The 27,304-nt window shown below is 46.5% G+C and overlaps 1 protein-coding gene and 1 long non-coding RNA gene across 4 annotated transcripts in view; one reads left to right on the top strand and one right to left on the bottom strand.

Moving 5' to 3' along the window:
* The window catches only part of LOC109567044 (phospholipid-transporting ATPase IB), a 495,212-nt gene that overhangs the window by 461,187 nt on the left and 6,721 nt on the right, over positions 1-27,304 (top strand). For both annotated transcript variants that reach the window (XM_070800266.1, XM_070800264.1), the window contains one exon: positions 23,590-23,681. In XM_070800266.1, the coding sequence (XP_070656367.1) occupies positions 23,590-23,681 (92 nt within the window). The remainder of the gene's footprint in view (positions 1-23,589; positions 23,682-27,304) is intronic.
* Positions 20,141-27,304, bottom strand: part of LOC139186210 (uncharacterized) — a 35,554-nt gene continuing 28,390 nt past the window's right edge. Inside the window, exons 2-5 of one of the 2 annotated variants that reach the window (XR_011569756.1) lie at positions 25,501-25,610; positions 25,313-25,424; positions 24,124-24,354; positions 20,141-23,432 (exon numbers count right to left, since the gene is read on the bottom strand). This is a non-coding gene — a long non-coding RNA (uncharacterized lncRNA). The remainder of the gene's footprint in view (positions 23,433-24,123; positions 24,355-25,312; positions 25,425-25,500; positions 25,611-27,304) is intronic. The other variant, XR_011569757.1, reaches the window with a different exon arrangement.

The following is a 27,304-nucleotide window of genomic DNA, read 5'->3' as shown; positions in this document are numbered from 1 at the left end:
TTCAAGTCAGGGGTTCAGCCAGGCCGGCGGCTTGGCCATGGCAAATAGAGTTGTTAGTCTCCAGAGAGGATTCTGGGAAATCTCCAAAAATCTGGGAAAGCTCCAAAGTGGCCCTGCCTGGTAGGGGAGACCTGTCCCCTGGGAGTGATGAAGGGGCCCTGCCAAGACACGAAGCAGTGCCATCAGCCTCAGCCAGTGGGCAGGCCTGTCCCTCGGGGTCACACAGCTCGGACGCCCCCTGTGCCTGAGTGTGGAGATGCTGGGCCCTGGCACGGGGCTGGGGACAGGCCTGGGCTCACCCCGCAGTCACCCCACTCACCTTGTCCCCAGGCGCTGCAGCCCAGCACCGCATCCCACGTGGAACGCAGTCATCCCAAAGGGAGGGCAGCTGCTGGCTTTTCCCGAGACTCCCCAGGACTTGTTGTCGCGGTCCCCTCCCCCACTGGGGATGCGGTTGGGGAGGAAGGGGAGAGCTTCCCCCACATGCTGGCAGTGGCCGATTGGACTCTGGGGACTCAGGACCACGAGTGCATCCCCCTTTGTAAAGTCTTGCTTACATTACAAACCCACCTGGTTCCCAAACAGGCTGTAGGCAGCTCAAGACCGTGACTCAAGTGCTCTGGGTTAAAAACCAATTTCTTGAAGCCTTCCAGCTCTCCCCGTGGGCTGGGCTGAACTAGCAGTGACTCGTCTGTGGTCTGACATCTGTAAAGAAACAGAGAATGGTCTGAGGCTGCAGGGCCTCCCCGGTTGTTCTTATCCAGTGAGGTTATTGTCTTCCCCACCGATCAGCAGGGAGGCAATGCCCACTCCACCCTCGCCTCCCTGGGGGCACCTGCCTGCAGCCACCAGAGAACAGGGCAGGCTGCACCTCCATCCATCATTATCTTTAGTTAGTGTTTAGGCGGTTAATCAGGAGAGAAGCTCATCTTTCTTTAGTTACTTCCACAATTGAGTCGGGGGACCCTGTGGCCCCTTCTGAATTTTTCTGTCTGCACGCTGCTTTGAATCTGTGAAGTCAGGTGTTCATTGCCCAGACCCTGTGTGTATTGGAGGGAATGAAAGTTGGGTGATGGTGGCGGGGGTGGGGGGAAGTTATTTTATCATAATTAATTTGCAGCTTCATGGGCCTCCTGGGAAGTTGGCAACCTTAAAACAAAATCACCATCATGAGAGATATCGGTGGTTTCATACTTGATTCAAATCTGCTCAGGTTCTAATAGGCAAATTTTATTTTTCATTTAAGGGCAAGTTCACATTCAGGGAATTTAACTGATTTTAAAAAATATGATGAAGGCCCTGTCCTCATGCCTTAACCTTCAGACTGGCTCCTTTGTCCAGTCAGGTTGACTTTCCAGTATTTAACGTGCCTGGGCTGCTAGCCTTGCCCTCGGGAAATGAGACTGCAGCCCAACAGGCTTCATTGTTCAAACCCACCTTTATTATGTGGTTTCCACGCCCCCGGCTTTCCTCCAGAACCCTGTGTTACGTCAGCCCCTCTTCCAGCTGTTACCTGTAACCATCAAAAATCACTCACTGCTGCCTTCTTACAAAAATTTTATTGGAGTACAGTTGCTTTACCTTGCTGTGTTAGTTTCTGCTGTACAGCAAAATGAATCAGCTCTACGTGTACATCTATTCCCTCTTTTTGGATTTCCTTCCTGGCGTGCTGCAATTCATGGGGTCGCAAAGAGTCGGACACAACTGAGCGACTGAACTGAGTTGAACGTCACCAGAGAGCACTGAATCGAGTTCCTTGTGCTATATAGTAGGTTCTCTCATTATCTATCTTGTACTTGGTGGGCTTCCCTGGTAGCTCAGCTGGTAAAGAATCCGCCTGCAATGCAGGAGACCAGGTTCAATTCCTGGGTCATGAAGATCCACTGGAGAAGGGACAGGCTACCCACACTAGTATTCTTGGGCTTCCCTTGTGGCTCAGCTGGTAAGACTCCTCCTGCAATGCGGGAGACCTGGGTTCAATCCCTGGGTTGGGAAGATGCCCTGGAGAAAGGAAAGGCTACCCACTCCAGTATTCTGGCCTGGAGAATTCGATGGACTGTATAGTCCATGGGGGTCACAAAGAGTCAGACACTCCTGAGCAACTTTCACTTTCTTACACGTAGTATCAATGGTGTAGGAGTGTCAATCCTAATCTTCTGATTCATCCCGCCCCTGTCATATCCATACATTTGTTCTCTACGTCTGTGTCTCTATAATGGTTTTGCAAATAAGATCACCTATACCATTTTTATAGAGTCAACATATATGCATTAATATACGGCATTTGTTTTTCTCCTTCTGACTTACTTCCCCCATATGACAGTCTCTACATCCACGTCTCTGCAAATGGCACAGTTTCGTTCCTTTTCATGGCTGAAGAGTGTCCCATTGAATATATGTACCACATCTTCTTTATCCATTCCTCTGTTGATGGACATTTAGGCTGCTTCCACTGTTGCCTTTTTATAAATGTTTTTCCGAAGTTCTTTTCCCTCCTTCATCACATTTACATACTCTTCCTACAAAAAGAGAAAACTGAAGCATCTTTTTAAAAATCAAGAGTTTAAGCAAAAAAAAAAAAAAAAAAAAAAAAACAGTCCAAGTCAGGCAGCAACAGAGCAGAGTGGAGCTGGGGAGAGGCGTATACTCAGAGGAGGGGAGGGGGAGAAAGCCAAGGTGGTTGTTGACTGGCCATGGATTCAAGCCCTCTCGGCTGCTGGTGGATCATGTGTTCTGAGATTTTGATTCCTAACCTTGATTTGGGCCAGGGACCTCCTCATGTATTAATTTAGCAGCCTTCAGTGAGTCCATGCTTCTGGGCGTCATCTGGCGCGCCTGGGACTGGGGCCGCGATGCACAGTTTCCTGACTCTTCACCAGACTGTGGGTCTGCTGAGACGTGCCCGCTCTTCTTTGACCAAATTACAAAGTAGACTTGGGAGTCCTGTGGGCCTGGAAATTCCCTTTTATAGAAATAAGCTCCTGTGACAAGATCTTGTGAGGTCGTGCCACCTACCCCCTCACCCCTCTGGAAGAGGAGAGCTCATGGGGAGAAGAAAAGACAGGGCTCTGTGGCCTTGCCACGTCTGTCTTTGTCTCTGCTTGGTGCTCAGAACCAGAGACCAGACTCTCTTGATTCCGTCAATCCTGCAACAAATAGTTCCTAAGCATCTGCTATGGGCTAAAGCACTGTTCTGGGTGCTGGGTGCAGAACTGTGAACAAAACCCAAATTCCAGCCCTCCTGGAGCTGACGTCCAGCACGGACCACAGACGTAAACACAAAGTCTGCAGTGAAAGTGGGATGAAGATAAAGCAGGGGACACGGGGTAGAGAGAGGAGGACATTCTCACATCAGTGGTCCTGGGGCTGCTCTGAGGGAACTGGGGGAAGGGGCCGCCTGGGAGGCAGAGACCCTGGGGTGGGAAACTGGGGTGTTCCAGGAAAGGCCGGAAGGCCCTGCAACTGGAGCAGAGGGAGGGAGGGAAGGGTGAGCAGGTAGGATGCTGGGTTGGAGAGGAAGCCAGGGTCCTTTAGCCAATGCTTCTGAGCAGGTCCATTGGGTGGAAACAGAGCTTTAACAGAACTTCCTGCCAGTAAAGCTGCCTCTTGCTGACCCACATGCTGCTGTCCCGCTGCAGTCCTGTTCAGGCTCGTCCTTTCCCCACATGCCCGTCAGGAAACGCGCAGAGCCTGGACCATTCCTGACCCGCTCCATTACATCTGGGGCTCCTCAACCCACTGAGCCGCCATTCCCCAAGGCTCCTCTGGGTCAGCCAGGTGCCCCTGCTAATTTATCTGTTCCTCACAGCCCCAGGACTCTGACCTAACCTCACCGTGGGCTCTCTGACTGACCCACGGAGCTCAGCTCTGTTCGAGGAGAGCCTCCCACCTCACTGCAAGTCCTGGGATGGGAATGGTTTCCATATGTGCAGGGCTGTCGATCCAACTCCACTTCGCCTGCTCTAATGAGGTCAGACGGCTCCGCAGAGGTGGACGGCCGCTCCCTGGGGCAGGGCTGGCGGGGGATGGAGGAGGGTCCCCCCACCATCTCGCTCTAACACAGCTCTGAGTTGTAGCGTTCTCCTGACCGCTTCGAACGGGTAACTACAGACAAACACAAAAGAAGGAATGCATAAAACTGAGAGGGATTTTTATTAAAAATTTTTATTTGGAGAAAATTGCAGCCTCACCTGCAGTCGTAAGAAATAATACAGAGACATCCCATGTACTCTTAGTTCCCCTGATGGTGGTGGTGGTTTAGTTGCTAAGTCATGTCTGACTCTTGCAACCCCTTGGACTGTAGCCCGCCAGGCTCCTCTGTCCATGGGATTCTCCAGTCAAGAATACTGGAGTGAGTTGCCATTTTCTTCACCAGGGGATCTTCCTGACCCAGGAATTGAACTTGGGTCTCCTGCATTGCAGGGAGACTCTTTACTGACTGAGCCACCAGGGAAGCCCTCCCCTGATAGTAACATCCTGCAAAACTGAAGAAACAGTGTCACAACCAGGAATAGATTCAGTCATCTATACCTGACATGGACGTGGTCAGGATATAGAATGTTTCCATCACCACAGGGTTTCTCATGTCATCTTTTTATAATCAAATCTGCTCTCTATCCTCTGCTTAGCTCCGTCTCTCTGTTCTCTATTTCTATAACTTGGTCATTTCAAGAAAGCCATGTGAATGAACCATATGGTATGTAACCTTCTAGCAGTGAGCTTTGCTCACACAGCATGGTTCTCTGGAGATCCGTGTGTGTTGTTTCGAGTATCAGTACTTCCTTCCTCTTAATTGCTGAGTAGTACGTCGTGGTATGGATATACCAAGCTTTGTTAAACCATTCACCTGTTGAAAGATACCTGGGTTTCTAGGTTGGGGCTATTATGAATAAAGCTCTTATAGGCATGTGTGTACAGGTTTTTGCATGAACATGAGTTCATTTTTCTGGGATAAAAGTCCAGGAGTACAACTGCTGGGTTTACAGTACTTGCGTGTTTAGGTGTTCCCTCCACCCTCTGATAGAATTCATTTAGGATCGCTGTGTGCTTTGGGTACACTGACCTTTTTGTCGTTGATATGAAAAAAAATATCAACCGTTTAGCTCAAAGTTCTATGGATTGGCAACTTTGGCATGTTGGTCCAGGCTTATCTGATCATTTTTGTGGAGATACAATTTAAATACATAAACTTCATCATTTTAAAGTGTAAATTCAGTGGTTTTGGTATATTCATAACAATGTGGTATGTTTGGTGTTTTTAAGGAACTAGTGGTCAGACCACATAACATCCCTACCAGGAATGTGTGAGAAATCCAGTTTTTCCAGATCCTTGCTGGCATTTGGTGTGGTCCCTATTTTTATAATGTTAACCACTGTGAAAGCTGTGTAATAATAACTCATTGTGGTTTTAATTTGCATCAACTGATACAATTATGTGATTTTTCCTTGCTTATTTTGTCTGTACTATCAAATGTTGGGAGAAGCATATTGACAGATTCAACTGTATTTGTGAATCTGTCTATTTTTCTTTTCATTGTGTTAGTTTGGGCTTCACACACTTTCCATCTCTGTTGCCTGGTACACAGACATTCATTTAGGATCCCTGTGTGTTTTGGGTACACTGACCTTTTTGTCGTTACATAATGTCTTTCACTGTCTGGTACTTTTTCTTTGTTCTCAAATCTACTTTATCTTATGTTAATACAGTTACTCCTACTTTCCTTTGGTTAATATTCTTGTGATGTATTTTTTCCATCCTTTTATTTTCTGTCTTTCTATAGCAATACATTTGAAGTAGAAGTTTCTTGTAAACAGCATGTCATATCACTGGGTCCGGTTTTGTGATCCATTCTGCAACCCTTGTCTTTTAATTGGCATATTTAAAGCATTTATATTTTACGTATTATTAATAGGTTTGGGCTTCATTTGCCACTGTATCCTTTGTTTTCTGTTTGTTCTATTTTTCATTTTTCTGTTTTTTCTTCTCATGTGTTACGTGAACATTTTCTGGTATTCCGTTTTTATTTATCTGTTGTGTTTTTAACGTCTCTACAGTATAGTTTCTTTCTACCGGTTGTTCTAGGCATTATATTATATATACAAAACTAATCTCAGTCTGCTGGTGTTGACATTTTACCAGTCTGAGTGAAGTACAGAAATCTTGCCTCCTTTTATCTCTTTACCTACCCATATTTATAATATTCTTAAATATTTTCTCTACACACATTCAGAACCACATCAGACAGTATGCAGTTTTTGCTTTAACTTGTCAGATGTAATTTGGAGAATTCAGGAGGAAAGAGAAGGCTCATTGTTTTACCCATTTGTTTGCTTACCATGTTGTCCCCTGATGCTCTGAAATTCCTTCTTTCATTATTCCCTCCTTGTTTTTAGAACTTCCTTTAGCAATTCTCATAGGGCAGTTTTGGTGGTGACAGATTCTCTTAGTTTTCTTCCCATCTAAGAATGTTCCAGTTTCTTCCTCATTTCTGAAAGGTATTTTCGCGGAGTTGACAGTTCTTTTCTTTCAGCACTTGAAAAATATTATGCCGTGTCTGGCCTCAATCATTTCTGATGAGAAATCCTTTGTCATTTGAATTGGTTTTCCACAAAAGTAGAGTGTCATTTCTCTTTGGCTGCTTTTTAAGATCTTGTCTTTAATTTCCAGAAGTTTAATTATAATATGTCTCGGCCTGGCTTTCTTTGGGTTTATCCCAGTTAAGATTCATGGAGCTTCTTGAATGTCTAGGATGATGTCTCTCACCAAATTTGGGGAGTTTTCAGCCTTTATTTCTTGGAATGCTTTTTGAGCCCCATCCTTGGTCACCTCTCCTTCTAGAACTCTAAAGACATGAACGGCTATGTTGCCAGTTATCTTCCCGCAGGTGTCCAAGGCTCTGCTAATTGTTCCTTCAGGCTGTTTGTCTCTGTTACTGAACTCAGATCATTGCTTACTGCCCTGTCTTCCCGTTTACAGATTGTTTCTTCCGTCCCCTCTGCCCTGGCATCAAGGCAGCCCATCCACCATGCTTTTTATTTCAGTGATTGTGTTTTTGAGCTTCTAAAATTTCCAATTGGTTCTTCTTCTATCTTCTATATCTTTGCTGAGGCTTTCTTTTTTTTTTTTCCGTTTGCTTTTAGCATGTTCATAGTTGCTCACTGAAGCATTTTTATCGTGGCTGCTTTAAAATCTTAGCCAGGTTATTCCACCGTCTCTGTCATCTTGATATTGGTATATGTTGATCTCTTTACATTCAATTTCAGACCTTCCTGGTTCTCAGTATAGAACCTTTCAAATAAAACCTGTACATTTGGGTATTGTGTTATGTGACTCTGGATTTATGGCAGGTTCCTCTCAGCCAGGCAGAGGTTTTCCTGGACCCCAGCTTGGTCTGTGTTGATGCCAGCAGAGAGCAGGTGAGAGTTCCTGCTCTCCGCGTGGTCTCCAGTGACGCTGCAGGGCAGGTAGGGAGGGGTCAGAGGTAGGTACGTCCTCATCACTACTGGGTAAGGATGAAAGTCCTGATTTTCCATTAGGCCTTTTCTGATACCACCCCCCAGTGAGGAGAGGAAGGACATAAGTCCATTCTCCCCTGTGCATCTCCCAACATCTCCGCTGACACCACAGGGGGCCAGGTGCTGGCAGGGATGAAAACCCCAGGTCCCTACCTTGCCTCCTCCATCACGTACACAGTAGGGTTTTAGGACACCTTGTCGCAGCCTCTTGAGGGTGGAGTCCAGGCCTCGCTTGGTCTTTGCCGACACAGATGAGAACAGAGTCACAGCTTCTTCCATGGTGTGTGATTAGAGTGGTTATAGTCTAAGAGTGTTCTGTCTTGTGAGGCTGCAGCCTTCCTGCCTCTCTTGACAGAAGACAAGAGGGCTTTCTTCCTGGGTGTTTCTGGCTGCACCTCTGGGCATTTCTGGGTTGCCAGGCTCTTCCACTCTAAGTCTGGAATCTACGAGCCAAAAGGAGACTCAGGTTTCTCGTGCCCCAAGGTTCCCAGCTGGTCTTCCACCTTCTCTCCACCTTCTCGGTGTCTTCATATATTTGTTTGACGTGTGATGTCCAGGGTTGTCAGTTGTACTTTACAGGAAGAATAGAGAAAATGTACCTATTCCATCCTCTTGGAGGCAGAAGTTTCTCTGGGAATTTTGTTTTTAACAGCCTCTTAAATGTTTTAAAAGTAGACAGAATATGATAATACTGATTTTCAGGAGAAGCATTTTTGCCAATTTTACCTAACTTGCTGTTTCAGGTAAAGGACAGTGTAGTTGCTGGTTGCCCGTTTCTATCTCTTTTTGGCTTTCCTCACTGGTTTACTTAGATTCCCACCCCATGAGCAGGCACGGTGGAAGAGGATTTACATGTCTCTATCTTTGCTGTGGGATCTTTTCAATATTTCCTGCCCCTCCTTTTGTGAAAAGTTTCCCCGGCAGCCCTATCCATCACCACCGTCACCTCACGCACACCACCTGTGTCCTGAGCCAGGCTGGTTGTCAACAGACAGACCTCGCTTGTCTTGTTTGATTTCAAGGAGGTATTGTATAACAGTTTTTAAAATGTACTTTTAATTGGAGAATAATCGCTTGACCATGTGTTGGTTGCTGCTGTACAACAACATGAATCAGCCATAGTATACATATGTACCCTCCACTTAAACCTCCCTCCCACCCCTCTAGGTCATTACAGAGCCGAGCTGAGCCCCCCGTGTGATGCAGCAGCTTCCCGCCAGCTATTTTGCACATGTGACATGTATGTTTCAGTGCTACTCTCTCAACTCGCTCCGCCCTCTTCCACTGTGTCCACAGTCTGTTCTCCATCATAACCCCCCCCCTTTTTTTTTGAGGTTTCATATCCACTGTTTTCCCCTGTCAAGTTCACCACACAATTTGGTACTACCACTCCTTGGTCACACTTCTTTTTGAAAAGAAATCACCCAGTCCACACTATAGAAGGCTGAGGTGTCTTCTGACACCCAGAATGCGCCCCTTACCCGCACCGTCCAAAGCCTTGTGCAGAAGAGAAGAAAACAGACCCTACTGAGACAAGCCTTTCTTCCCTCCACTCCCCAGTTTTGATGGCCCGAGGAGACTTGAGACCTGGGAGGACGAGAGGAATCTTTTTATTTGGGGAATGGAATTTGTATTAAGTTAGTTAACCTTGAACTCTATCCTGTCCTCAGCCAGACTGTCCTCCAGCTGTTGCTTGCGTCTGAATTCTTTTCTTGACAAAACACAGTGTCCTGTCTGTGTAAAGGCCACAGAACTTTTAATTCTCGCTCACAGTGTTGTCGCGGATCTAGAGGGGGCTTTCCTCTTCTCAGAGAGAAGTGGGATGATGTCCGTATTCTGTCATCTCTTTGAATTTTTTATGCATTTCTGCATGCTGGGTCTTGACTGCTGCATGGGCCATCTCTAGTTGTGGCACTCGGGCTTCTTACTGTGGTGGCTTCTCTTGTTGCGGAGCACAGTCTCTAGGGTGCCAGGGCTGCAGTAATTGTGCCATGTGGACTCAGTAGCTCCGGGGCTCTAGAGCACAGGCTCAGTGGTTGTGGTGCACGGGCTTAGCTGTCCCGTGGCATGTGGGATCTTCCCAGACCAGGGATCGAACCCCTGTCTCCTGCACTGCCAGGCGGATTCTTTACCACTGAGCCCCCCAGGAAGGCTCTCTAGTCTGTCATTTTAAAAGAAGAATTTATTAAAGAGGAATTTTCACAGCTAGCGTTGGCACACCCACTGTCCTGAGGTCAGTGGTGGGCAGTGTGGACAGACGCAGAGCCTCAGGACGCAGGATCCAGTGATGGAGACACGGGGCAGATACACAGGGTAATGCCAAGCACAAGTGTGGGTGTGTGTGTAACTGTCCCCTGTTCTCAGCCAGGGTGCGCACTGTGAAAATGCAGAGAAGACAGAGGACCTGGTCCCTGCCTGAGGATGAGCCCTCCAGGGGAACACGCAGAGCTATGTTGGTGTTCCTGAGTCTCTGCTCACAAGGCCTCCTCCCCCGCCTGCTCTCTGTGGTTCCTGTAGGATAAGGGGCCAGGAGGGCCTGTCTGATGTGGCCCCCACCCCAGTGCCTCAAAGGCAACCAAGGAGGAGAATAATTGACCACCATCTAATAGAGTTTATTAGGGCTTCCCTGGTGGCTCAGTGGGTAAGGAATCCACCTGCCAATGCGGAAGACCCGGGTTCAATCCCTGGGTCAAGAAGATGCCCTGGAGAAGGAAATGGTAACCCATTCCAGTATTCTTGCCTGGAGAATTCCATGGACAGAGGAGCCTGGTGGGCTACAGTTCATGGTTGTCACAAAGAGTCGGACACGACTGAGCAAGTAAAGCATCACCACCACCGTAGAGTTTATGAAGGGCTCATACCTCCAGCGTGGAATGCCTGTCTTATTGGAATCTTGAGCTGGAAATACTGTTTTGTTTTATTCTTGCTATTTTCCCTCATTACATACATGTATTTAGCTATGATGAGGGTTTTTTTCATTGTTGTTGTTTTGGTAGGGTTTTTACTTTTTAATCCTACAAAGGCCTGGGTAAGTCTGGAATATGATTGAGCCCAAAATTTCTCATTTCCTAATGTTGAGATTATAATGAGCCAAATAAGTTACCAGTTGAGGCCATGAAGTTTCGTTCCCTGGGGATCTTTAAAAGTGGGTCCGAATTTCAACAGTCAGCTAGCTGGGTAGACGCTTGGCCCTACCTGAAGGTAAAGGAACTTTGGATTAGCTTTTATCTTGAGGAACCCATCAGATTTATGTTTTGAAGACAGTTCAGCAGTCATTTAAAAATAAGTTTCTAAAAATACCTGTTTTTTTGGCTGCTTTGTGGTGTCAGCTGTGATTCCTACCAGCTGTAACTTCTGTTGTTGTTCAATTGCTCAGTTGTGTTCAACTCTTAGTGACCCCACAGACTGTAGCATGCCAGGCTTCCCTGTCCATCGCTAACTCCTGGAGCTTGTTCAAACTCATGTCCATTGAATCAGTAATGCCACCCAACCATCTCATCCTCTGTCATCCTCTTCTCCTCCTGCCTTCAATCTTTCCCAGCATCAGGGTCTGTTCCAGTGAGTTGGCTCTTTGCATTAGGTGACCAAGGTATCGGAGCTTCAGCTTCAGCATCATTCCTTCCAATGAATATTCAGGGTTGATTTCCTTTAGGATTGACTGGTTTGACCTCCTTGCTTCTCCAGCCTCACAGTTGGAAAGTGTCAACTTTTGACACAATCTAAAGCAGACTCGTGGTTCTTGCTGTACTCTCCATGCTCTGCTCTGTACCAGTGATGTGTGTGTGGTTCTAGCAGGAGCAGCTTCCCAGCAGACACGTGGGAATAGGTTTATTATCCCCCGAATAACACTTGCCAGCTCTCTGCTCCATCCTGCTGCTGCTCTTTGAGACTGGCGCGCACCAACCACCTCCCCCAGGATGTGCCGGCTTCGCAGCAGTTTGCCTGAGGGGCTGCGTGAGACAGGCTTTCACCACCATCACTGATGTTTACCTGCACCTTCCACAGCCGGGATAGAGCTCAGGCAGTATCTCTGCCTAAGCTGCAATGGACAAAGGTCAAACAAGCACTCAACTCCATTCCCGCTCCCAACCCCGGTGGGGAAGATAAACCATAAAGAGGACATCTTTACCAACCCTTCAGGTGAGGAGAAGGAATTTTGCTCCATTCAGAAGCCAGTCCCTGTCCTTTTAAATTTAGGTTTTTTTTTTAATGTTATTGAAGTAGAGTTGGTTTGCTGCTGCTAAGTCACTTCAGTTGTGTCGGACTCTGTGTGACCCCATAGATGGCAGCCCACCAGGCTCCTCTGTCCCTAGGATTCTCCAGGCAAGAATACTGGAGTGGGTTGCCATTTCCTTCTCCAATGCAGGAAAGTGAAAAGTGAAACTGAAGTCGCTCAATCATGTCCGACTCTTAGCAACCCCATGGACTACAGCCTACCAGCCTCCTCCATCCATGGGATTTTCCAGGCAAGAGTACTGGAGTGGGGTGCCATTTACAATGTTGTATTAATTTCTGCTGTACAGCAAAATGAGTCAGTTATACATATGTATTTTTTCATGTTCTTTCCCATTATGGTTTATCACAGGATACTGAATATAGTTCAATATAACACCTGTTTACTCTGTATATAAGAGTTACCATTCTGAGTGTACAGTTCGGTGGCATTTAGTACATTCACCTGCTGTGCAACCATCACCCCTGTTTAGTTCCAGAACATTTTCATCTCCCCAAATGGAAACCTCAGATGCTTTGAGCAGACCCTCCCTGCTGCCCTCCCCTCCCCGCAACTCCCCGCTGCAGTCCCCGCCCACTCTCCTGTCTCTCTGTAGTTGCCTGTTCCAGACACTTCGTATAAATGAAACCAGACGAGACGTGGCCTGCTGGGTTGGCGCCTTTCACTCACCATAAGGTGCTCAAGGTTCTTCCATGTTGTGCCTGTGTCAGTACTTCATTCCTTTTTGTGGCTGAATAATATTCTACTGTACGGCTAGACCACACATGGTTTATCCACACAGCAATTGATAGATATCTATCTGGACTCTTATTATGAATAATGCTGCTGCAGACATTGGTGTACGAGGGTCTGACTCCATTTTTGGTTCTTTTGGCTGTTTTCTAACCTAGGAGTGGAACTGCTAGGTGAGATAGCAGTTCCACACTGAAATTCCTGAAGAACCATGGCAGCACCATTTTACAGGCCCACCAGATCAGATCAGATCAGTCGCTCAGTCATGTCCGACTCTTTGCGACCCCATGAATCACAGCACGCCAGGCCTCCCTGTCCATCACTAACTCCCGGAGTTCACTCAGACTCACGTCTATCGAGTCAGTGATGCCATCCAGCCATCTCATCCTCTGTCGTCCCCTTCTCCTCCTGCCCCCAATCCCTCCCAGCATCAGAGTCTTTTCCAATGAGTCAACTCTTCGCATGAGGTGGCCAAAGTACTGGAGTTTCAGCTTCAGCATCATTCCCTCCAAAGAAATCCCAGGGCTGATCTCCTTCAGAATGAACTGGTTAGATCTCCTTGCAGTCCAAGGGACTCTCAAGAGTCTCCTCCAACACCACAGTTCAAAAGCATCAATTCTTCTGCGCTCAGCCTTCTTCACAGTCCAACTCTCACATCCACACATGACCACAGGAAAAACCATAGCCTTGACTAGACGAACCTTTGTTGGCAAAGTAATGTCTCTGCTTTTGAATATGCCATCTAGGTTGGTCATAACTTTGCTTTTGAATATGCTATCTAGGTTGGTCATAACTTTCCTTCCAAGGAGTAAGCGTCTTTTAATTTCATGGCTGCAGTCACCATCTGCAGTGATTTTGGAGCCCAGAAAAATAAAGTCTGACACTGTTTCCACTGTTTCCCCATCTATTTCCCATGAAGTGATGGGACCGCATGCCATGATCTTCGTTTTCTGAATGTTGAGCTTTAGGCCAACTTTTTCACTCTCCACTTTCACTTTCATCAAGAGGCTTTTGAGTTCCTCTTCACTTTCTGCCATAAGGGTGGTGTCATCTGCATATCTGAGGTTATTGATATTTCTCCCGGCAATCTTGATTCCAGCTTGTGTTTCTTCCAGTCCAGCGTTTCTCATGATGTACTCTGCATAGAAGTTAAATAAACAGGGTGACAATATACAGCCCTGACGAACTCCTTTCCCTATTTGGAACCAGTCTGTTGTTCCATGTCCAGTTCTAACTGTTGCTTCCTGACCTGCATACAGGTTTCTCAAGAGGCAGTTCAGGTGGTCTGGTATTCCTATCTCTTTCAGAATTTTCCAGTTTATTGTGATGCACACAGTCAAAGGCTTTGGCATAGTCAATAAAGCAGAAATAGATGTTTTTCTGGAACTCTCTTGCTTTTTCTATGATCCAGTGGATGTTGGCAATTTGATCTCTGGTTCTTCTGCCTTTTCTAAAACCAGCTTGAACATCAGGAAGTTCATGGTTCACATATTGCTGAAGCCTGGCTTGGAGAATTTTGAGCATTACTTTACTGGCATGTGAGATGAGTGCAATTGTGTGGTAGTTTGAGCATTCTTTGGCATTGCCTTTCTTTGGGATTGGAACAAAAACTGACCTTTTCCAGTCCTGTGGCCACTGCTGAGTTTTCCAAATGTGCTGGCATATTGAGTGCAGCACTTTCACAGCATCATCTTTCAGGATTTGGAATAGCTCAACCGGAATTCCATCACCTCCACTAGCTTTGTTTGTAGTGATGCTTTCTAAGGCCCACTTGACTTCACATTCCAGGATGTCTGGCTCTAGATCAGTGATCACACCATCGTGATTATCTGGGTCGTGAAGATCTTTTTTGTACAGTTCTTCTGTGTATTCTTGCCATCTCTTCTTAATATCATCGGCTTCTGTTAGGTCCATACCATTTCTGTCCTTTATCGAGCTCATCTTTGCATGAAATGTTCCTTTGGTATCTCTGATTTTCTTGAATACACCAGTAATGTGCTAATGTTCTAATCTCTCCACATCCTCTCCAAGACTTGTCATTATCTGTTCTCATTTTTCTAATAGCTGTCCTAGGAGATGCTGGGTGCTATTTCTTTGTGGTTCTGATTTGCATTTCCCTAATGACTAGTGATGTTGAGTATCTTCTCATGCGCTCATCGACCACGGTGTTTCTTCTTCGGATAATGTATCCAAATCCTTTGCCCGTTTTTGTCTTGGTTTGTCTGTCTTTTTGCTGTGGGGTTGGGATTATTGATACATTCTGGGTACTAGGCCCTTACCAGATACTCGATTTGTAAATACTTTCATTCTGTGGTTGTCCTTTCACTTTCTTAAAAAGATTTCAATTGGAGTATAGTTGACTTACAATGTTTTATCAGTTTCATGTGAACAGCAATGTGATTCAGTTATATATATATATACTTTATATGTGTATTATTACAGAACACTGAGTGCTTTGTGCTATATAGTGAGTCCTTGTTAGTTATCTATTTGATATATAATAGTGTGTACATGTTAATGCAAATCTCCTAATTTATCACTTTCCCCCAAGTTTCCCCTTTGTTAGTCTTAAGTATAATTTTGAGATCTGTGAGGCTGCTTTGTAACAAAGCTCATTTGTATCTTTTTTATTAGTTTCCCCTTCTAAGTGATATGATATTTGTCTTTGTCTAACTTACCTCAGTTGACGTGATCATCTCCATGTCTGTTCATTTTGCTGCTAATGGCATTGTTTTGGACTTTATTTTTGGGGGCTCCAAAATCACTGCAGATGGTGATTGCAGCCATGAAATTAAAAGATGCTTACTCCTTGGAAGGAAAGTTATGACCAACCTAGATAGCATATTCAAAAGCAGAGACATTACTTTGCCAACAAAGGTTCATCTAGTCAAGGCTATGGGTTTTCCAGTGGTCATGTATGGATGTGAGAGTTGGACTGTGAAGAAGGCTGAGCGCCAAAGAATTGATGCTTTTGAACTGTGGTGTTGGAGAAGACTCTTGAGAGCCCCTTGGACTCTCAAGGGGCTCTCAAGGAGATCCAACCAGTCCATTCTAAAGATCAGTCCTGGGTGTTCTTTGGAAGGACTGATGCTAAAGCTGAAACTCTAATACTTTGGCCACCTCATGCGAAGAGTTGACTCATTGGAAAAGACTCTGATGCTGAGAGAGACTGGGGGCAGGAGAAGGGGATGACAGAGGATGAGATGGCTGGATGGCATCACCTACGTGATGGACATGAGTTTGAGTGAACTCCCGGAGTTGATGATGGACAGGGAGGCCTGGCGTGCTGCAATTCATGGGGTCACAAAGAGTCGAACACAACTGAGCGACTGAAATGAACTGAAATGAACTGCCATTATCTTCATTACCTCCACCATAATTTGGCCTCAGGTCAAACAACAGGGAGGGAATAGAGCTCCACCCATCAACAGAAAATTGGATTAAAGATGGCCCCACCCATCAGAACAAGACCCAGTTTTCCCCCTCAGTCAGTCTCTCCCTTTAGGAAGCTTCTATAAGCCTCTTATCCTTCTCCATCAGAGGGCAGACAGACTGAAAACCACAATCACAGAAAACTAACCAATCTGATCACATGGACACAGCCTTGTCTAACTCAATGAAACCATGAGCTATGCTGTGTAGGGCCACCCAAGACGGATGGGTCATGGTGGAGAGGTCTGACAAAATGTGGTCTACTGGCAAGGGAAAAGACAAACCACTTCAGTATTCTTGCCTTGAGAACCCCATGGACAGAATGAAAAGGCAAAAAGTTATGACACTGAAAGATGAACTCCCCAGGTCGGTAGGTGCCCAATATGCTACTGGAGGTCATTGGAGAAATAACTCCAGAAAGAATGAAGAGATAGAGCCAAAGCAAAAACAACACCCAGTTGTGGATGTGACTGGTGATAGAAGCAAAGTCTGATGCTGCAAAGAGCAATATTGCATAGGAACCTGGAATGTTAGGTCCATGAATCAAGGCAAATTGGAAGTGATCAAATAGCAGATGGCAAGAGTGAACAATGACATTTTAGGAATCAGCAAACTAAAATGGACTGGAATGGGTGAATTTAACTCAGATGATCATTGTATCTACTACTGTGGGCAAGAATCCCTTAGAAGAAATGGAGTAGCCATCATAGTCAACAAGAGTCTGAAATGCAGTACTTGGATGCAATCTCAAAAATGACAGAATGATCTCTGTTAGTTTCCAAGGCAAACCATTCAGTATCACAGTAATCCAAGTCTATGCCCCGACCAGTAATGCTAAAGAAGCTGAAGTTGAACGGTTCTGTGAAGACCTACAAGACCTTCTAGAATTAACACTCAAAAAAGATGTCCTTTTCATTATAGGGGACTGGAATGCAAAAGTAGGAAGTCAAGAAATACCTGGAGTAACAGGCATATTTGGCCTTGGAGTACAGAATGAAGCAGGGCAAAGGCTAATAGAGTTTTGCCTAGAGAATGCTCTTGTCATAGCAAACACCCTCTTCCAACAACAGAAGAGAAGACTCTACACATGGACATCACCAGTGGTCAATACCAAAATCAGATTGGCTATATTCTTTGCAGCCAAAGATGGAGAAGCTCTATACAGTTAGCAAAAACAAGATCAGGAGCTGACTGTGGCTCAGATCATGAACTCATTGCCAAATTCAGACTGAAATTGAAGAAAGTAGGGAAAACCACTAGACCATTCAGGTATGACTTAAATCAAATCCCTTACAATTATACAGTGGACGAGACAGATTCAAGGAATTAGATCTGATAGAGTGCCTGAAGAACTATGGACAGAGGTTCATGACAGTGTGTGTATAGGAGGTAGTGATCAAGACCATCCCAAGAGAAAGAAATGCAAAAAGGCAAAATCGTTGTCTGAGGAGGCCTTAAAAATAGCTGAGAAAAGAAGAGAAGCGAAAGGCAAAGGAGAAAAGGAAAGATACCCGCTTGAATGCAGAGTTCCAAAGAATAGCAAGGAGAGATAAGAAAGCCTTCCTCAGTGATCAATGCAAAGAAATAGAGGAAAACAACAGAATGGGAAAGACTAGAGATCTCTTCAAGAAAATTAGAGATACCAAGGGAACATTTCATGCAAAAATGGGCACAATAAAGGAGAGAAATGGTATGGACCTAACAGAAGCAGAGGATATTAAGAAGAGGTGGCAAGAATACACAGAAGAACTGTACAAAAAAGATCTTCACGACCCAGATAATCACGATGGTGATGATCACTCACCTAGAGCCAGACGTCCTGGAATGTGAAGTCAAGTGGGTCTTAGGAAGCATCACTAAGAACAAAGCTAGTAGAGGTGATGGAATTCCAGTTGAGCATTTTCAAATCCTAAAAGATGATACTGTGAAAATGCTGCACTCAATATGCCAGCAAATTTGGAAAACTCAGCAGTGGCCGCAGGACTGGAAAAGTTCAGTTTTCATTCCAATCCCAAAGAAAGGCAATGCCAAAGAATGCTCAAACTACCCCACAATTGCACTCATCTCACATACTAGCAAAGTAATGCTCAAAATTCTCCAAGCCAGGGTTCAACAGTACGTGAATTGTGAACTTCCAGATGTTCAAGCTGGATTTAGAAAAGGCAGAGGAACTAGAGATCAAATTGCCAGCATCCATTGTATCATCAAAAAGGCAAGAGAGTTCCAGAAAAAGATCTACTTCTACTTTATTGACTATGCCAAAGTCTTTGACTGTGTGAATCACAACAAACTGTGGAAAATTCTGAAAGAGATGGGAATACCAGACCACCTGACCTGCCTCCTGAAGCAACAGTTAGAACTGGACATGGAACAACAGACTGGGTCCAAATCAGGAAAGGAGCACATCAAGGCTGTATATTGTCACCCTGCCTATTTAACCTATATACAGAGTACATCATGAGAAATGCCAGGCTAGATAAAGCATAAGCTGGACTCAAGATTGCCAAGAGAAATATCAATAACCTCAGATACACAGATGACACCACCTTTATTGCAGAAAGCAAAGAAGAACTAAAGAGCCTCGTGATGAAAGTGAAAGAGGAGAGTGAAAAAGTTGGCTTAAAGCTCAACATTCAGAAAACTAAGATCATGGCATCCGGTCCCATCAGTTCATGGCAAATAGATGGGGAAACAATGGAAACAGTGACAGACTTAATTTGGGGGGGGCTCTAAAATCACTGAAGATGGTGACTGCAGCCATGAAATTAAAAGATACTTGATCCTTGGAAGAAAAGTTATGACCAACCTAGACAGCATATTAAAAATGAGAGTCATTACTTTGCCAACAAAGGTCCATCTAGTCAAAGCTATGGTTTTTCCAGTAGTCATGTATGGATGTGAGAGTTGGACTATAAAGAAAGCTGAGTGCCTAAGAACTGATGCTTTTAAACTGTGGTGTTGAGAAGACTCTTGAGAGTCCCTTGGACTGCAAGGAGATCCAACCAGCCATCGTAAAGGAAATCAATCCTGAATATTCATTGGAAGGACTGATGCTGAAGCTCCAATACTTTGGCCACCTGATGTGAAGAACTGACTCATTGGAAAAGACCTTGATGCTGGGAAAGATTGAAGGCAGGAGGAGAAGGGGACAAGAGAGGATGAGATGATTGGATGGCATCACTGACTCAATGGACTTGAGTTTGAGTAAACTCCGGGAGTTGGTGATGGACGTGAGGTCTGGTGTGCACAGTCCATGGGGTCACAAAGAGTCGGACACAACTGAGCGACTGAATTACTGATTCCAGTATATATGTATGTACCACCTCTTCTTTATTCGTCCTCTGTCTATGGACACTTAGGTTGCTTCCGTGTCCTGCTTATTGTCAATAGTGCTACAGTGAACACTGGAGTGCATATATCATTTTGAATTATGGTTTTCTTTGGATATATGCCTAGCAGTGGAATTTGAGGATCACATGGTCATCCTATATTTAGTTTTGTGAGGAACCCCCATAGTGGTCTCTTTAGTGGTTGTACCCACATATATTGTACCAATTTATATTCCCACTGACAGGGCAGAAGGGTTCCCTTTTCTCTACACAGTCTCCAGCATTTATTGTTTGTACATTTTTTGATGATAGCCATTCTGACCATTGCAAAGTGAAATCTCCTTGTGGTTTTGATTTGCATTTCCCTGATAACGATGTTGACCATCTTTTCATATCTTTCAGCCATCTGTCTGAAGAAATGTGTAGTTTTTAGACATATAGAAGACCTATTCTTTGATTGGATTGTTCACATTCTTAATAATGTCTTTTGATTCAGAAAAGCTTTTAATTTTGATGAAATCCAGTTTATCTATTTTTGTTGTTGTTGCCTATGCTTTGGGTATCATAGATAAGAAACTGCCATATCTAAGGTCATAAATATTTATATAGTTCTATATAGATATATTGGAGAAGGCAATGGCACCCCACTCCAGTACTCTTGCCTGGAAGATCCCATGGACTGAGAAGCCTGGTAGGCTGTAGTCCATGGGGTCACTAAGAGTTGGACACGACTGAGCAACTTCACTTTCACTTTTTACTTTCATGCATTGGAGAAGGAAATGGCAACCCACTCCAGTGTTCTTGCCTGGAGAATCCCAGGGACGGGGGAGCCTGGTGGGCTGCCGTCTATGGGGTTGCACAGAGTCGGACACGACTGGACCGACTTAGCAGCAGCATATAGATATATAAAAATCTTTTTATTTTTATCCATATAAAGATTTATATAGTTTTAGCTCTTACAGTGACAGGGAGGCCTGGTGTGCTGCAGTCCATGGGGTCACAAAGAGTCAGACATGAGCGGGTGACTGAACAACCACAGCTCTTACATTTAGGTCTTTGACCCATTTTGAGATACTTTTTGCATGTGATTGCAGGTAAGAGCTCAACCTCAGTTACTCCAGACCCATACCAGCTGAAGAGACTTTTTTCTCCTCATGAATGGTCTTGGTACCTTGGCCAAAAGTCAGCCAACCATAGATGTACAAGTTTACTACTAGGCTCTTAACTACGCTACACTGATTTATATGTCTATAAATTTCAGGACTCCCTGGTAGTTCAGTTGGTAAAAAATCTTCCTGTAATGCAGGAGACCCCAGTTCAATTCCTGGGTCAGGAAGATCCGCTGGAGAAGGGATAGGCTACCCACTCCAGTATTCTTGGACTTCCCTTGTGGTTCAGCTGGTAAAGAATCCGCCTGCAATGCGGGAGACCTGGGTTCATTCCCTGGGTTGAGAAGATTCCCTGGAGAAGGGAACAGCTACCCACCTCAGTGTTCTGGCCTGGAGAATTCCATGGACTGTATAATCCGTGGGGTCGCAAAGAGTTGGACACGACTGAGTGACTCACTTTCACTTATGGTTTTATAGTAAATCTTGAAATCAGGAAGTATGAGTCCAATAATTCTGTTGGTCTGTTTTCAAGATCATTTTGACTACTTGGGGTCCCTTGTAATTCCATATGAATCTTAGGATAAATTTTTCCATTTCTATTAAAACAAAAATGTTGTTGGAATCTTACCTAACTGCTTTGGTTAGAACGTCCAGTAAATTTGTTGAATAGAAGTGGTAAAACCACACAGCTTTGTCTTGTTCCTGATCATAAGAGAGATGTGTTTCACCACAGAGTATGATGTCAATTGTGGGTTTTTCATAAATGCTCTGTTGAAGACTTTCCCTTCTTGTCTTAGTTTGCTGAGTATTTTTATTATGAAAGGGCATTGGACTTTGTCAAATGATTTTTCTGTGTTAATTTAGGTGATCATTGATACTGTTCTTTCATTCTGTCAGTGTGGTGTATTATATTGACTGATTTTTGTATGTTGTACCACCTTTGCATTTGGGGATAAATCCCATTTGGTGAGGTTGTTGGTGGCAGTTTAGTCACTGAACTGTGTCCAACTCTTGAGACCCTGCCAGGCTCCTCTGTCCATGGAATTTCCCAGGCAAGAATACTGGAGTGGGTTGCCATGTCCTTCTCCAGGGGATCTTCCTGACCCAGGGATTGAACCTGGGTCTCCTGCATTGCAGGCAGATTATTTACTGACTGAGCCACAAGGAAAGCCCTTGGTAAGGTTATATAATCCTTTAATTATACTGCTGAATTTGGTTTGTAATATTTTGTCAAGAGTTCTCTTTTTTAGACCTAAATTATTCTTTCCTGAGTAATCTGTACTCCTTTTTTTCTTCTTATTAAGCAGAATTAACCAAAGTAAATATTTGATTGTGTTTTCTTCACCTTTCTTCCTAAGTCTTTGTGAGTAGGTGACTTTCAAACCATATATAGATAGCAGAATGCTGGAAGTGGTATATATTATTCTTATACCCCTTTCTGTCTTGAGCTTTCCCAACACTTGTAGGACTTGGTACAAGAGTGTAAGTGGAGACTGTGTCTGAGTGTGTGTGTGAAAGTAAGTCAAGCTGATGGATAACCAAGCACCTTGATCAGCACACCTGCATGAGACGGCAGTGCCTGTTGATGCCCGGAGAGTTTGGGAGCTGTGGATGGTGCATCTGCTCAGCCCTGTGGCTCAGGGTGGTGGTTCAGAGGGCCCAGGGCAGTTCATTTCCCTGGAAGGAAAGACGAGAGGGCAGGGAGAAGCAGTGTGAGGGGAGAGAGAAGCGTGTGTTCTCATCGGCTGTCTTCCCGAGGTGGGCAGGCTGAGGCTCGTCCTTCCAACCAAGATGATCAGACACTGCAGTCTTGGTGCACAGTGAACTTCAGCTCGTAGGTCTATGGAGAGGAGCTGGGCCCTGCTCTCCCCGCACAGGCCCTTGGGGGAGCATGAAGTGGGCCCTGGGCTCAGGCCTGGACCACAGACAACCTCGGCTTCTCCTACAACTTCCATCGTGGAAAGTGGGGCAGAGCAGATTGGGGGTCGGGGAGGGGGCTGTGTGCGTTGCCATAGAAAGTACCACTCAGCAGATGGTTTAAACAACAGCAGTGTTTTCTCATGATTCTGGAGGTCGGAAGTCCCAGAGCAAGGTGTCTACAGGGCTGGTTCCTCCAGAGGTGGCCTCCTCTGCTTGTAAGTAAAGGCAGTCTCCTCTCCGTGGCCTCACTTGGTCATCCCTCTGCGTGTGTGTGTCTTAATCGCCGCTCCTCATAAGGACCCCGTCAGATTGGATTAGGGTCTCCCCAACAACTCCATGTGAACTGAACACTAGTTGCTCAGTTGAGTCCAACTCTTTGCAACCCCGTGGACTGTTGGCCGCCAGGCCCTTCTGTCCATGGGATTCCCCAGGCAAGAATACTAGAGTGGGTAGCTAGTCTCTTCTCCTGGAGATCTTCCCAACCCAGGGAGGGAACCCAGATCTCCTGTATTACAGATGGTTTCTCTACTGTCTAAGCCACCAGGGAACCCATTTGAACTTAATCAGCTCTTTAAAAGCCCCCTGTCCTAATCCAGCCCCATCCTGGCATCCTGAAGGGTTGGGGCTCCCACAGGTGCAGTTTGGAGGGGCCCAGTCCAGCTGTCACAGACGGTGTGGGCAGCTCTGTACACCGTGGTCTCTTGGGGAAAGCCCGGTGACATCTCCCCAACAGGAGGAAGTCAGGGCACTGTACCACCCCAAGTACCCCCTCCCTTGGTCTGTAGGCATAAAGCCCAGCCGTCCTCGGGGGGGACCTCTGTCTCCCCACAGCAGTGGCGGCCTTGGAGAGGATCATGTCTGGAGAGGCAGGAAGAACTCCTATTCCTTGTATTTTCAAAGAAAATACACCTTGATGTTCACCGTGGTTCTAAAGAAGCATCAGGTTCTGCAGAAAGAAACCATTTCCTGCTGGGTCCCCAGGGTACCCGGGGAGGCTCCAGGCCTGGTGGGGATGGAGGGTTTTCATTCACCAGAACCACAGCTCTGGTCCCCTCAGGTGTGAGGCGGGTGGGGCTCCAAGGCGTCCTGCACAGGGTGAGCTGGACACAGGGTGGCTTTCAGAGGACCCAGTTCAAGGGGTCGAACAGCAGCAGGTAGCATCTGTATGAACAGACGGGCAGCTGGTGAGATGGGGCGTTCTTCTGGACGGGGCAGCTTTTTCCTGGTCTGTTTCATCTTACGACCTGAAGTTGCCCTCCAAGCATCTCCAGGAGGTATCCACGGGGCTGGAGACTGACCATGTGCACTGTGCCCCCAGGATGAACGAGCGAGACCGGCTGCTAAAGAGGCTGAGCAGGAAGACGCCACCCACCCTCTTCCGGGGCAGCTCCCTCCAGCAGTCCATGCCACGTGAGTAGCCCCATGGGACAGGGGGATGGGGGGAGACCATGGCCAGGCTGGAGCCCCACATGGGGAAGTGGAGTCGGTGTACCTGGCCCCTAGGCAGGGACAGCCAGACAGCAGGTAATTCCCCAGGACCCAGTCAAGCGTCTGAATGACATGGTCCATAAACTTAAAACTCAGATGTGGTTAAGATCCTTGCGTCAGCCTCCCAGTCAGATTCTTTCTAAGATGGAAGTGATGTTGCCTTTGCCTGGTTCTCCCCAAGGATGACCCCATGCTCTTGGCAAACTAAGCAATGACAATCACTAGCCCCTGCCTCCCCTGGCCGCGCAAGTGGAGGCTCGGCTTGGTTTCTGCCAAGTGGGGTCCACGGGGATGTGCCAGAGGCCAGGGGAGCGGGAGACATGAGAGTCAGGGGGAATGGAGCTCGGGGAGGTGTTGGGCTTACCTGCCTCAGGACACCTGGCCAAGCCTCAGGTCAGCGCAGTAATGGATCCAGCACCGCCTGGGGCTCCAGAGCCCAGCCAGGGCCTCTGATCCTCGAGAGGGTGAGTCTGGAGGAGGCAGGGTGGTGGGCTCCCAGGTTCAGGGTTGCACCTTGGAGCCGGGCTGCCTGCAGTCCTATTCCCATCTCTGCCCCTCTGTGATCTCAGGTGAGTTAACGCCTCTGTTTCTACACCTATAAACCAGAGAGGACATGAGAACATAACTGGGTTACTGGGATGATTCTCTGAGGTTGTACATACAGAGTGCCTGGAACAGAGCCTCACAGTAAGGAGTCTGATAAATGCTTGGTATTACTTTTCTGCCAATAATTGAGTAAGTTTGAGCCACTTACATATTCCTTTGAATGTCTGTTTTCTCACCTGAGGAGAAAAAATGGAATGATGTCTCTCTTACACAGTCTGTGAGGCCACATGAGGGTCGGTGCACAGCCCATGAGGAACCGGAGTGCTGGCTCCATAAACACGGGGCTTGTGCTGTGGAGCCTCCGACCAGAGAAAGAACAGACAGGAGAGCAAAGACCACACGAGGACCCATGCAAGAAGGGTCTGGCAACAACTGGAAAGGCTCTTAAAACAACTAAGAATTGTTTTCTGAACTCTCCATATTTTGAAGGACACACACACAAAAAAAATTTTAATGAGCAAGTACAAAACATAGTAAGCAAGCTGCTAAAATCACACCATGTCTTAAAGACAGTCAGCAACTAGTAGTAAGACCCAGATGGACAGCAGGGTGTTCTTCTCACCCACCCCCAGAGAAGGCCATCTTGCATCGGGAGCAGCCTCTAGCCTCAGTGTTCCCAGGAAACCAGGAGCCCAGGTCACGGAGCACTTGCTCCCAGGGACCGCACATACACGGTGTCCACAGCCTGAGCTCAGTGTCCCCTGGCTGGCCTGATCTCCTTACCGTCCCCCTGGTCTTCCCACATTCTACTGCTCTGAGGACTCTTCCACACAGGAAACAGCTACTTTCCCTAAGATGTTATCAGAGCTCAGCGTCGAAGGAATGCTACTTAAGGGACGTTTTATTCCAAAATAATGAAAAAAAATGACCCAATTTTATGGACTTCCCCAAATGTTCTACCAGAAGAAGACAAAACAGCTAAGCAGTGCGTCTGCCCTCCCACCAACCCGAACACTGTCCTCGGGTCCCGGCCGCGGCTGAGCGTCAAGGAAGTGGATGCGCCAGCCGTCAAGTGTGTTCTCCAGGCCCCCAGCATTCCTTCCTGGCTCTCAGGACTTCCTGGAGATGAATGATGGTGGGAAATGCTAAGAGCCAGGGCTTCCCCATTCCCCGTTTGAATGCAGATGGCAGTTACCTGTTCATCTGGCAGGAACTGTGAGTGATGAGGAATCTTTGTCAGGCTGGGCAGGCGGAGGCTGGCTGGTGCTTACTGTCCTGGTGGTTCTGGTCTAACCCCTCCAAGGCCTGGTTTCCAAGAGGAAAATGTTTATCTGAATCACAGAGCACCCTTGTCCCCAGGACCACCATCCTTTCTTTCTTGCAAGTCCACTTAGCCTCAGTAGAGGCTGAGAACCTCCTGGTGGATGCCCCCGGGGGAGCCGGTAGAGGGGCCTCCAGGAGAATAGCTTTGCTGTCGGACCAGAAGCTTCCCTGGAAACCCTCCCACCCCCAAGGGGCCGAGCTACCCCACCTGACAGCCCTGTGCCTGTGAGTCGAACAGGAGCCCAGGAGGGCACTGCAGCTGATTTCCCCAGGCACAGAAAACAACAGAAAACAAGAAATAAAAGACAAAGCTGTGGCCCTTCCCCGGGAACAGGGAGTAGACCACTCCAGACTCTAAGGTCCTCTTCCCTACAGGACATTCCCAGGCAATGTTTACTTGTACGTCTCAACAAGGCACTTCACTCCAGCCCATCCACCCCCAGAGAAGACACATTAAAACACAGTTAGCAATTGTTTCATCTGGGCTGATTGTCAAGTCAGGCTCCTCGGTCCCTGGCCTGGAGTGGAGGCCTCCGCTGGGGATGCCAAGGGTAGAAGCAGTTCTGCCTGCAGGAGAGGGCTCTGTGGTCTGGGCACTGCCAGCCAAGGGCCCGTCCTGGCACCTGCACAGAAGACTCAAGGTGAAGGCCTCATCCAGTACAGGCCATTTATTTTACAGAAAGTTAAACCCAGGAGACCAAAACCTTAAAGGGCACCAGTTCTGTGGCCAAGCAAGGACTGGCCAGCCCTTCTCACCTGGGGCCTCAGCCCTGGGTTCCAGATCCCCTGTAAAGGTGGGGCGCGGGGACAGCCAGCTTAGAATGGAGAGCCCCACGCTGCCTGCTTCCCCAGGTGTGGGAGAAGCACTTACATACTAAGTGAAGTAATTCAGGCAGAGAAAGACAAATATCATAGGATGTCACTTACATGCAGAATCTAAAAAGGGCTACAAAGAACTTGTTTACAAAACAGAAGCAGAATCACAGAAAACGAACTCATGGCATGGGGGTGGGGGGGAGGGATAGGACAGGAGCCTGGGACTGACGTGTACACACGACTGTATATGCAACAGACAAACAAGAGACCTTACTGTACAGCACAGGGGACTCTGCTCAATACTCCCTAATAACCTAAATGGGAAAGTAGCTTAAAGAATAGATACACATGTATATTAAAAAGCAGAGACATTACTTTGCCAACAAAGGTCCATATAGTCAAGGCTATGGTTTTTCCAGTAGTCATGTATGGATGTGAGAGTTGGACTATAAAGAAAGCTGAGAACCGAAGAATTGATGCTTTTTAACTGGGAGAAGACTCTTTAGAGCTCCTTGGACTGCAAGGAGATCCAACCAGTCCATCCTAAAGGAGATCAGTCCTGAGTGTTCATTGGAAGGACTGATGTTGAAGCTGAAACTCCAATACTTTGGCCACCTGATGCAAAGAGCTGACTCATTTGAAAAGACCTTGATGCTGGGAAAGATTGAGGGCAGGAGACGAAGGGGTTGACAGAGGATGAGATGGTTGGATGGCATCACTGACTCAATGGACATGAGTTTGAGTAAACTCCGGGAGTTGGTGATGGACAGGGAGGCCTGGCGTGCTGCAGTCCATGGGATCGCAGAGAGTCGGACATGACTGAGCAATTGAACTGAACTGAAAACATGTATAACTAAGTC

Source organism: Bos indicus, chromosome 12, assembly GCF_029378745.1.
Source record: "Bos indicus isolate NIAB-ARS_2022 breed Sahiwal x Tharparkar chromosome 12, NIAB-ARS_B.indTharparkar_mat_pri_1.0, whole genome shotgun sequence".
Taxonomy (NCBI): domain Eukaryota; kingdom Metazoa; phylum Chordata; class Mammalia; order Artiodactyla; family Bovidae; genus Bos; species Bos indicus.
The sequence above is the reverse complement of the archived record's forward strand: the minus strand, read 5'-3'. Positions and strand labels throughout refer to the sequence as shown.